This window comes from Pararge aegeria, chromosome 20, assembly GCF_905163445.1.
Source record: "Pararge aegeria chromosome 20, ilParAegt1.1, whole genome shotgun sequence".
In the NCBI taxonomy this organism is placed as follows: Eukaryota; Metazoa; Arthropoda; class Insecta; order Lepidoptera; family Nymphalidae; genus Pararge; species Pararge aegeria.
The window spans coordinates 15,514,330-15,526,663 of record NC_053199.1 but is presented as its reverse complement, the minus strand read 5'-3'; the positions used below and the strand labels follow the sequence as shown (position 1 = coordinate 15,526,663).

At 36.3% G+C, this 12,334-nt stretch overlaps 1 protein-coding gene across 3 annotated transcripts in view; it reads right to left on the bottom strand.

Annotated features, from left to right (window-relative positions):
- Positions 1–2,501: 2,501 nt before the first annotated feature.
- Positions 2,502–12,334, bottom strand: part of LOC120632686 (bumetanide-sensitive sodium-(potassium)-chloride cotransporter) — a 58,779-nt gene continuing 48,946 nt past the window's right edge. For 2 of the 3 annotated variants that reach the window (XM_039902651.1, XM_039902653.1), the window contains 7 exons: positions 11,989–12,122; positions 10,062–10,124; positions 7,983–8,076; positions 6,585–6,721; positions 5,054–5,168; positions 3,675–3,823; positions 2,502–2,758 (listed from right to left, as the gene is read on the bottom strand). In XM_039902651.1, the coding sequence (XP_039758585.1) occupies positions 2,514–2,758; positions 3,675–3,823; positions 5,054–5,168; positions 6,585–6,721; positions 7,983–8,076; positions 10,062–10,124; positions 11,989–12,122 (937 nt within the window). In that variant the 3' untranslated portion in view covers positions 2,502–2,513. The remainder of the gene's footprint in view (positions 2,759–3,674; positions 3,824–5,053; positions 5,169–6,584; positions 6,722–7,982; positions 8,077–10,061; positions 10,125–11,988; positions 12,123–12,334) is intronic. The other variant, XM_039902652.1, reaches the window with a different exon arrangement.

Here is a 12,334-nt window from a genome sequence, read left to right as displayed (position 1 = left end):
TAAATTGAATGTAGAAAACGGACGTAAATTAATGAATTTAATTTTGCCTCGATGTGTGGTTAACCTACTCACTGTTTAACATACATGTTAATTTGTACTTTCAGGCTCACGGAATGTTAGTTAAGACACGCAACATCGGATAATCGACAGCAATACATTACCGTCTGTTCGCTTAGAAATGTCCAACTATGTTAACAAATACTGACGAGTTTAACTTATCCAATTAAAGTCGCCAATATTCTGAGATTCGAATAAAGCAAATTATCGTTGATATCGCGTAACATGCTCTGTTAAGGGCCTTCTTCACCACCTGATAAGTGTCGGATTGCTTATGCACAAATTTTGTCTGCGACACTTGACATAAAAATCAATATTAAATATTTTATTTAATAAATAAATAAATTAAATATCAATTATTATTGTTTTTAAATTTAAATACCGCATTAATTAGACCACTTTAGCTCATTTTTCGGGAGGGCGAAAAAACGAATCCTCTTAAACACTTTTAAACGAAATGTTGATGTCTAGTTAACCTAGTATTTTGTTCCCATAATCACTAACTCGGTATTCTAGCAAACTGTTTTGGATCATTTTCAGCTCTTATTCGACAATATTATTACATACAATATCATCGAATAATATTTGCTCAAGCTTTTTATATAATCCGGTGTCTAATTACAAGCAATGAATTAGTATTACGGTATCACGAATACATTTTTTTTGTAGTTTTCTTAACATATTTAGATATTTCTACTTGATTCTACTTGATAGGGGCTTGAAAATTGAATATTTCCGTTAAAAATTAAACTTAAATTTATAGAGACAAATAAATCAATATATACATATATATATAGCATATTGTATTGGTAGCTAAGGTTCATAAAACACAGCCTATGTAGTAATTGGATCATTTTAAATTTGCCCAAGGATGACCAGTATCAATTAGATTCGCCTAGAGGGTGCTTAATGTTTGTTACAACCGAACCGTCGATCTTCTTACAATTTGTACTTATTCATTACTTTTTTTTACCGCGTTGTGTGGTAACAGCAGAAAAGAACACAGCTTTGTCACCCGTCCTCTTTCTGCAGGTGTATTACGAGGCAAGTAAGGGAATATAAAGGAGAATAGGTAGCAATCTCCTCCATCACCAAACCTGTCTGCCCATCGTGGTGATTACGGGCAAACCCTCCCGTTAGGAGAGGGCTTTAGTCCAGCAGTGCACTTTTATAGTTATTTTTTTAGATTTATAACACAGTGTATCATTGTTTACTTCACAACAAAGCATTTTTTAATAAATTGCTAACTAAAAAAATTTAAATTAAATCAAACTGTTCACCCATAATATCGTTTCTAAAACATACTAAGATATATTTAAGATAGCCCACAGATCCTGATTACCCCAGACTGGTGACAACTGACAAGTAAAAAAAACACAGCGCCCTCTGCCTGAGATTTTTCAGTAAACATCCTGATTTTTGAAAAAAAAAATAGGCAAAGTTAAAAATGAACCAAATATAGAACCATCATATTACGTTACGTTAACCTACGTTATTTATTATCACCGGGATAAAATTATGTATTTTACAGTATAAATTATTAATAACGTAAGTAATATAGAAATAACGGTTAATAAGGACGAATACGAACATATACAATACTAAATGTGTAAACGTTGATTTCAATACCGTTGAGTAACTTTACTTGTTAGTGTTACTTTTTTTGAGTTTATGAGGGCTTTTTTATGAATCCCGTGGGAACCTTTTGTTTTCCAGGGATAAAAAGTCTCCTATGTTACTCTCCGTCTGTCCAACTATCCCCATGCTAATAATCAAGATGACTGATTGCTTACACGTAAAGGAAGGACAAAACAACAAAGAAAAAAGATTTCGTAGTTTTATTTTACCTCTAAGGAATGATTTTGAAAAAAGAACAAAATGTTCTACGTAGATGCGTTCAAGAAATACAATTTCCTTTGACTGTTAATGTTACCCTTAAAAAGTAAATTTACCCAACATAACGGTACAGTCATATTTGTAATGAGCCTAGTGGAATATAATGAAATTAGTACCTAGGTTTGCATACCACAAATCACGATGATGTCGTCATTATCAGATATGTCATTAATGATAAGAGTATAAGAAAAAAATCTCATCCTAAAAATATATTTTTTTAGTGTAATATTATGGTGGTAATTTTACTGATTACCGCAGTAATATTACTAGTGGGGCATATTAACATTGTGATCTAGTATCATATGTTTGCCACGGACTGCTGACTCCGAAAAATTAACATGCCCCCAACTGGTATTTCAATTTGCCCAACTAGTACATTTATCCTACTGTACCTAAAGTAGTATAGTCAGCACTGGAAATTACCCCTACCTCCTATTTATGTACCGTGATGCAGCTGTAATATTTTGATTACCGTGGTAATATTACTAATGAGGATCGTGCTGTAGTAATACCAAAGACTGTGTTATCGGTGGTAAAACTACTAGGACAGCATAAACATATTAGGAGTAGAATGTTAACACGGCGGCGTGGTTACCCCTAACAAGTAACACTCTTTGCCCCGCTGTAGCTAAAGCGGCCAACCAAGCGGCGTACAGTGCTGGCGGTAAGCCCCTCCTCCGAGGCATCGGTTGAGTGACGCATACTAGTCTCGCGCCGCTGCTGTGCTCTCCTATCAGTTCGCGCACACGTAGATATCGGTTGGTACGTTCGCGAGCTGCTAGAAGGTCTGCTTCTGTGATACCCACTGTTGAAAAATGTATGGATTAATAATCATCTTCGTTATAAATCCATTATAGGCCTATACTACACACAGGTCTCAGAAATGAAAAGGCTTTAATTACCATACAATTGTGAATTGGTTGATTGCTATTTGAGTTTCAAACTTATACGAGGTTATTGATACTAAAAACTTATCAGATGTACACTCCAGTATTTTATTATTATTTTAAAATTCTTTATTGCACACACAAAAACCAAAATACAAAAAGAAACAATAGAATAAATAAAGATATAATATAATAAAAAATAAGTTTACTTTGTTAAAGTGCCTGATGAGTCAACGCATAAAAGGCGTTATTTTTGTAATTAAGTATTGTGTAAGTTTATGATAGCATATATTTATTATAAATATCTATTGTAATGTATATTCGTTTATACCTGTATTTTTGTAGTTTGTACGTAAATATAGTATGTATATTCATGTAAGTTTATTTTGTTTTCTTTTTATTTTATACTTTATGCACCGTCCACTTTCCACCTTAATATCGGCTTCGTACGCTCGGGTTGCTTTAAAAGATCACTTTTAGTGATAAGGCCGCCTTTGCACTCTAGTTCAAAGTACTATTACTGTTCTCTTTCTATCCTTTCTGTTACATATTATTTTCTCTTAGCTCTATGCCATTTCGCTAATCCTTTAAAATATTTTAGGTGTAATAGTTTTGGGATGCCTCTCTATTTCTTTCAATATAATAGAACTTGGCATATTAAATTTATAGGCTAGATCCACAGAATTAGTTAAAGTCCAATAAATACAATAGACAGGCAGACATAGACATAAAAACCCCCTATAAGGATCCCGTTTACCCATTGTGGGAACGGAAGTGTAAAAATTCATCGAAATCAGGTAAACGAATTTCCTTAAAGTTACAAGCACCACTTACGGTTATCATTAGTGTCGTCGGGTGTTCTGAAGGGCGCGATGAGTTCATCGAAGTAAGCCAAAGTGCTGTCTTTGGGCTTTTTCGTTATATCCGGGATCATCTTCAGCGCTGAATAGTCGATTCGGAACTTCGATAGTAGAGACGCCATACTAAGGAACAAAAGTAACCCAGTTTATATTTCAATTTCTAGCAAAGGCAATTTTGGAATTTACTATCCCTGAAGCTTCTCTGGTCTTATTTTTTATTTATTTGTATGAATATGTGATAAAATGTTCTTAACAAAAAAGAAATTCGCAACATATCCGGTCAGGCAACCCCAACATAACTTTAGCGGAATAAACAAAATCGGTGGCTGCGTAGGTACCAGGAGCACATAACCAATTACACAGTAGTATTAGCAGTAGTATTTCAAGCATAAAGGTTGTCCCCGATACATTTCTACTGCTGTTTCATTGAAGCCAAAATGAGTTGGTGCAAGTGGTAATCTCCAGTTTCAGTAGCAGGGGCTGTATTACCATGATTACCGTGGTAATATTACTAGATTTCGATAGGGAATTTTAGTGACATTGCAATACCGTCGACTATGGTGTATGATTTGAAGGCCATCGGTGGAAAAGTTGCAAGATGAGCATAGACGTGTAATAAATAAACTTAAAATAGAAAAAGACAAGTTACAAAGAGATTTTTCCTATGAAGGTCTCTGAGAATTCTATGTGACACCGAAAACCTAAAAGTTTTTGAATAAACCATTGCCATAGTTTTACTGTAAGAAATCAGATACCCCCACATGCAGAATTAAAATCATGCGACTCTCGTCACTTTTTTATTACTAGCTACTATGACTTTTGTCTTTAATAGGGTTGTCACAAGTGAATTAAGGTAATTTTGGACCTACCAATGCATAAGTTTAATGAATGTGTTCAAACACATTCATTACAGCGAGGTTATTATATAATTGATGAATTTCTTAATGACAAGGTTGCTTGGAAGCATCCGGCTCTGTTTTCATCTCTCACAAGATAGAAAAATGAATTTTAAAATGTAAAATATAAATTGTTGATATTGGAAAAGAGCAACTGCTGAGTTTCTTGCCGGCTTCTTCTCGGTAGAATCTGCCTTCCGAACCGGAGGTAGAGTCACTACACACAGACAGACTTGACGTTTCAAAAGTGCCTCTATTAGGCCTACTTGAAATAAATGAATTTTTTTGAACACTTAGAATGTTTTGAATTCGTTTGTAAGGAAAAATAAATATGTTTCTTTTGATTTAATGTTTATACAGGGTGATTCCTTATGAAATATTGATTATGCATCCTTCAGTATTGTTTCGTAATTCTGTTACACGTTGTATGAACACGTGATACGGCGTATACACTCACTTTCGTTCCTCGATCTCCATCTCAGTGTTCTTGTTGGCGAGCGTGAACACGCGCAGCGGACAAGCGGCCCACGCTCGGCGCGTCGATAGGATGTACGGTAACAATAGCGTTAGACCTGCGCGAATTAATAAATATTAGCTGCCGATGTGAAATTCCAAGGCCGTGGACACAATTTTCGTGTGATAAACACGAATGTTTATCAGTGTCTGGGTGTTTATCTTTATATCATAAACAAATAAATAAATATACTATGCCAATACACACATCGCCATCTAGCCCCGAAGTAAGCGTAGTTGGTTGGTTGGTTGGTTGTGTTATGGGTAAGATGACTGATGAATATTTTTTATGAATAATATACATACTCGTAAATACTTATAATATACATATAAACACCCAGACACTGAAAAACATTAATGTTCATCACACAAACATTTTTCAGTTGTGGGAATCGAACCCAAGGCCATGAACGCAGAAAGCAGGGTCGCAGCCCACCGCATCAATCGGTTGTCAAATTAGCCAATATTAGCTGCCGGTGCGAAATCCAAGGCCGTGGATTCAATTCCCATAACTGGAAAAATCTTTGGTATGATGAACCCGAATGTTTTTCAGTGTCTGGGTGTTTATCTGTATATCATAAGTATTTATGTATATTATATACATAAAATAGTCATCAGTTATTTTAGTACCCATAACACTTAACGCTTACTTTTGGGGCTAGATGGCGATGTTTGTATTGTCGTAATATATTCATTAATTTATTTATATATTAGTGAAATGTAAGTGGGTTTTTACGCATACAGTATATTTTTTCATATTTGTCTTATGATGTAGACAAACTTTTTGTTACTTGTGATTGTAAAGTTCACTGTCCAAATTTTTCTTGCTGTCCCAATCCTAAGGTTGCCAGGCAGAGATCGCTTTTAAGCCATGAGGCCGCGTTTTGTATTCTACTCCACTTTTTGTGTTTCTCTCTAATCGTCCTTTATTATCCTAACTGTGTAGTGGTGTACAAATAAAGAGTTTAAATAAAAAATAAATGAATAATTTACATAACTAAAATCTCTTTTTATTATTTTACCTACGATTAAGTTTTTTGAGGTAGTGTAATGTACTGAAAGTCCAGTGGCAATTTTAAGATTACAAGAACCAATCAATCAATCGATCAATCAAAAATACTTTATTGCGCACAAGAAAAAAAAAAAAAAAGAGAACAAAGATACAAGTCAATTACATTTCAATTAAACAAAGGCGGCCTTATCACTAGTGATTTCTTCCATATTATGAACACCAAAGATAAGCCATTTGACCTTATTCTTAGATATACCTAATATTTCACTTGCTGTGACGGTGAAGGAAAACATCGTAAAGAAACCTGCATGCCTGAGAGTTCTCCATAATGTTCTCGAGGGCGTGTGTGGTCCACCAATCCGCACTAGGCCAGCGTGGCGGACTACAGCCTTATTCTTAGAGGAGACCCGTGTCTTGGAGTGGGTTGCTAATGGGTTGATGAAGAACTGCGTGATATACTCACCACCGTCGTCATACAGCCACCAAACGTCGACGGTACCCGACTGCTTCTTGGTGAACTGCTCCACGGACGTGAAGGAAGACACGCGTCTGGTTCTGTTAACGATGCCGATGCGTCGGACCACGTCGCTCAGGCTTTTACTGCCAGAAAAGTAATCGCTGTCAATTTGGTTGCGGCCAAGTCTTTAATTACTACATTAATATAAAACAGAATCCCTCGGTGAGTTTGTCTATCTGTGCGCGCTTATCATGAAACCGGGATAAAAAATTGCTCATGCCCTCGAAGTAACTCTATTGAAAGCGACGACGACGGCGTTGCTTTGTGGAAGAAGGACAAACCAACAAACACAATTTTATATTTACAATAGCATAAGCTTTTGCCCGCGGCTTTGCTCACCTTTATGTAGATGGAGTCATGGTTTACCCTTCTCGCTATGTTATTCAAATATCCTAATTAGTAGTAGAACTTATATTAAGGAGTTACAAATTAAGCGATCCACTTGCGGTTAGCCCCAAGTCAATAGCAGTATCAGTTGATCGGGTATTTACATATTTTTTTTATAAAAGGATATAGAGTGTAAGAATATTAGATTGGAGATAAAACCAGAAATTTCATTGAAATCCTATTTGTTTGTATGTTGGTTTGTATATTTGTACCAAAGTTTTAAGGGCGCGATTTGGACCCACTTTAAACGGCCTGATTTCATTCAAATTTTGCACACCTGTCAAAGACCGATGACATTGCAATAGTTCGATTACAATATCCGATTATCCCGATTAGATTCGCCAGGACTCATTTATTTCTTTCCGCATCCTTTGCATGAGAGTAAAAGAGATAGAGCTAGTGCGCGAACTACGCATGCGTGCATTTCCAGTGACTTGCTCTTTGATCGGGCACTCAGCTTAGCATATCCGCGGCGAGACTCTTATGGTCTTGTTTCCTATACATGTATTTAAATGTAGCGACAAATCTAATACGCATATTATTATTATTTAAGACCAAATTGTCCGAACTTCCCAGTCACTAGCTCCTGCCTCATCAGACCATGAACGCCCTTGCCTCAATGTGGTCAACGAATATAAAAAAATGTTTCCCAAATGCGCCCAAATTCAATTCAATTCAATTTTATTTATTCGCTGATGCAGGTTAATAGGTTTAAAAAAAATGTAGATCTTAACTGTACCACGCGAAATTGGCATGCAAATTGTTATCAGGGTATTAGGTATTTAAATTTTAATTGATGTTACTACTAGGTAAAATTAAGATAGTGACAATTAGAATAATGTTAATTACAATTATGAAATAAGGTTTATTATAATACAATAAAATTAATAAAATAATAAATTACAAAAAGTATCACATAAAAACCGATTTATTTCAATAATTTTTTTTTATTCTTACCTCTCCTTGTTCTGTTTCTGTAATTTCCCAGTAGGGTCTGGCGAAACCTTGGGCAGCTCTCCCGATACGATTGACACGTCCGACATACTGCTCCCTGCAACAGTATAAGACTAACTATTTGATTCTATCAACATTTGTTTATAACATATTTTTCAAGAGTATCAAAACTGCAGAACTAGCTGGATTCGAATCCGCATCTCTCTTGCTAAAGCAGAGCTTCAATACCTTAATATAACTATAGCGCATATGGTTACAGTGTGGATTAGAATTCAGTCCTCTTGGCGAAGATACCCAAAACAACTATTGGATAATTTTAGTACTTTTATAATTATATATAAATTCAATATTATTAAGGTGGTCACTAACTATGGGCCTCATAAGAAGGCTCTGAGTCACTCAGCGGGCGATGGAAAAAGCCATGTTAGGAGTATCTCTACGTGATCAAATGAGGACATCCGTAGAACTAGAGTTACCGACATAACTCAACGAATCGCGAAGCTGAAGTGGCAATGGGCGGGGCACATAGCTCGTAGAACCTCAATAATTGGATACGGTCTGAGTAGTTATGGTAGAACATATAAAACATATATTACCCGAATATACAACCTACAACTAAAAATGTTAAAAACCATAGTACCTAAAAAAAATCAAACTAAAATACTCAAAGGAATGCCATGAATTATTCACATATTGTAAATTATTGCCAGTGCAGAGCAAAGTTACGTTAGCTGTACTTAAGGAAGAATTTGGTAATATACAACATCTTAGACGTAAAGGGCGAGATGGTAATTTTCGGAAACTGCCTAGTTATAAAAAGTTTATTCTACCGAAAACACATAATGTGTACGGAAGAAGGAATTATAAATACATATTACCCAAAATATTTGAAGATCTCCCACCTGCTTTGCAATGTGTAAATGGAAAAAAAACATATATTTTTAAGAAATTGTAAAAGACATTTTTTAGCTAATAGTTCAAAAATGCCACTGTTTGATTAAGATTGTTTAAATATTTTTACATTAAGATTAAGTAGTTGAATAAATTTTTTCTTTTTTTTTTTTTTTAGATATACACTTGCGAACCTGCCATCCCCACCATAAACGCATAGTTTCTAAGGGGATGGATAATTATGTTGGAAAAATATTTGTAACTTTTTATTTTGAACAATAAATTAAAAAAAAAAAAAAAAAAAAACCGATGGACGTTGGGGTTCCAAGGTGTTAAGAGTGGCAACCCCGCACCGGTAAGCGCAGCGTTGGTCGACCCCCAACCAGGTGGACAGACGACATCAACGAGTCGCGGGGAGCCGCTGGATACAAGCGGCCCAGAACCGAGTTTGGAACGGCCTACAAAAGACCTATGTCCAGAAGTGGACGTCAGTCGGTTGATTTGATGACTTGGTGAGTTAATGAATAGTATTAAGGTTTTGAGTTTGATAAGTGGTGGTGAAAGAAAACTTAATTCAACTATATAAGCATTTTTGAAAAGCCAAATCTGTCTCTTTGTGCCACCGGTTCGAAAGGCAGATTTTACCGAGCCGGCAGGGCACTCGGCAGTTGTTTTTCCGACATCAAGAATTTAAACAACGACGTTTGCGATAACGCTCATATAAAAATAACTTTAAGCTTTACCCAAAGTGTAAATAAAATCGAAAAGGTACATTATTTACTGTATCTGAGACTCATCTGTGAGACCAACAGTCTAATAGTTTTTGAGTGAAGCAGAATCCCAGAAATCAGACACAGCCCTAATATCACGTATAAAATCAAAATCAAGAGATTCCTGTCACTAATTTATTCTTAAATGATTATGTTCGTAGCGTCTCGTAGCGTTGGAACTACGCACGTGTCGGTATTTTAACTCCAACAGGGTTGTCTTAAGTAAACACATAGAATATTTACATATAAATATGATTCTTTTACAGAATGATTCCTTATGAAATATACTTATACCTTTCAACAGCTTTCGTAGTTCGGTTACAAGTTGTATACAAAATTTGTACATCAGGTGGACCATCTGCTTTTTCTAGACTAGATAAGAAGCAAAAACTCGCATTTATAATTTTAGTTAAGTTCTTACCTCTTGATTGCGTGTTTAGACTTTCAGTGGATTTCGAATCCTTAATGCTATCACCCATCGAACCTGCGGAAAACAAATTCAACGATAGAAAGTATCTTAAATACAAGGTCATCTACGCTTCCATTTAAATATTAATCTTGATAGCAGATTACAGCGGTATTTAGATAGAAGTGTTTTGTAATCATGCAAGAAAACTTGTGGAAATCCATGCAAGACTATGACAGAAACATGCAAAAGCTGTGCTTACACGTGAAAGTTAGTGGAATATATACTTGATGTTCACGCAAAAAGATGTTAAGAGTTTACTCGCATAAGGAACCTTTCCAATTATTTAGGGAACCTATCAAGACATTACTGAAATAAAATAACCTGTAATATCTACCATACTGCCCCACTAAGAAGATAAAACTCAACTAAACATTCTCGGTAGTAAATACAATGCTTATGTCTACGAATGGAAACCCCGGCGCTTCAAGCGATTTACTCAAAACTTACGCTTTGTAACAAATGTTTTTTCAAATTATTAGGGCAGTAAAATAGACTCACAGTTAGATGTACTCACGCAAGCAAGCGAGTAGAATCCATGCAATATGAATCACTGAGAGAGACCTGTAATAACGTGTACACATGCGATAAAAACCCGCAGCTAATAGGCAGAAGTTTCGGCGTGAAGGCGTGTTGGCTTCCATGCATTGTGCTGAAGAGGTACTGGATAGAGATATGTACCATTAGTTCGAGATTAGTGCGCTAGCAAACGTAGAGTTGTTTCCCAGAATCGAAGCACAGGCACCTCAGAGTAAAATGGAACTTATTTTTATTGTTTTAAAGCTCAAATTTGCCTACAACTCGTAGTTGCGTAAAAACGCTGTGTTGTAAAGCATAAAAAAATTTGGTTCGGGCATGTTTTATTAACCATTAGTTCGCCTTATTAAGATATATCCTTCAGTGCTAGTCAGCAAGTCACACATTTAAGTTTATAAAGGAGAAAATTTGGGCTGCCATGCCAAAGTCTATGTATATCTCGGATTATGAATAGGTGTTTTATTGGGTGTTCTTTTTTTGCATTGGTACATTGGAGTGTTTATTAAATAGACATTTGTAGTACAGAATTTGCGACTTTAAAACCAATGCTAGTGTCTATTTTGCTATGACTTAAAATAATGCTTCGATGCGCAAAAGCGACTCCATTTTTGCAAGCGTACAAACCTTAAACTAAGGGTACTGGATATAACTGCCGTGCTAGTGACAGGCGACTTTTTGACATTTTGCTAAAACTGAGACATGTGCTACATCTACGATACAAACAAACTAAGCTTTGCTCCCATTAAGTTTTCAACTCGTTCTGCATCTGCGAAAGGAGTAAACTGTTTTGCTAAAAGTGAGTTTCAGAATCGTCCTACATCTGCCAAAGGAGCGAAATAAGTTGCGCTAAAAGAGAGTTTCAGACTCCACCTGCATCTGCGGAGGAGCTGAAATCTGCTCTGCTCAGTTTTAGTAAAAGAGAGTTTCAAAATCGTTCTGTACCTGCGGAAGTAGTGAGATCCGTTTTGCTGAAAGCTATTTACAGACTCCTCCTGTATCTGTGATAGATGATGAGTATTCATTTATCACTTTTTTGTCACGTCTATCACGTTTTCCTAAAAGTTACTTTCAAAATGGTCCAGCGAGAGGAGCCAACTCTGTTTTGCTAAAAGCGAATTACAGAAAAACGGAAAGTGAGAACAAAGGATCAATGTTTTGTGAAACCTTATTAATACATAAATTTTAATTTTCATTCTAACAGACTCCTGATGCATCTGCGAAAGGAGCAAACTGAGTTTTGCTAAAAGGGAATTACAGACTTGTGCTGGATCTCCGAGAGGTCTCAGTTTACGCAAAATGTCGAAAGGCGTGATCCACTAGCGCGGCAGACGGGGCAGCTACTCACGCGAGACGGCGGAGTGGTCGCGCGCGTTGGTGTCGTCGAGGTAGGCCTGCAAGTCGGCGTCGAGCGCGTCGCGCGTGTACAACCCACCTTCCACTCGCAGCAACGCCAGCGCCATGTGCACGTCCAGGGCTTTGCTTTGAACGGAAACACGAGGTTTAACATTTGTTTTGGCTTCAACAAAATCCATAGCTATATTATGAATACGAAAGTTCGTTTGTCCTTATCTATACGCCCTAACTTAGCAACCCATCGATTTGATTTTTGGCATAGTTAGTTGTAAGGACGCAGAGAAACATAGGCTACTTTTTATCTCAGGAAAACAAACGGTTCTCGCGGGATTTGTAAC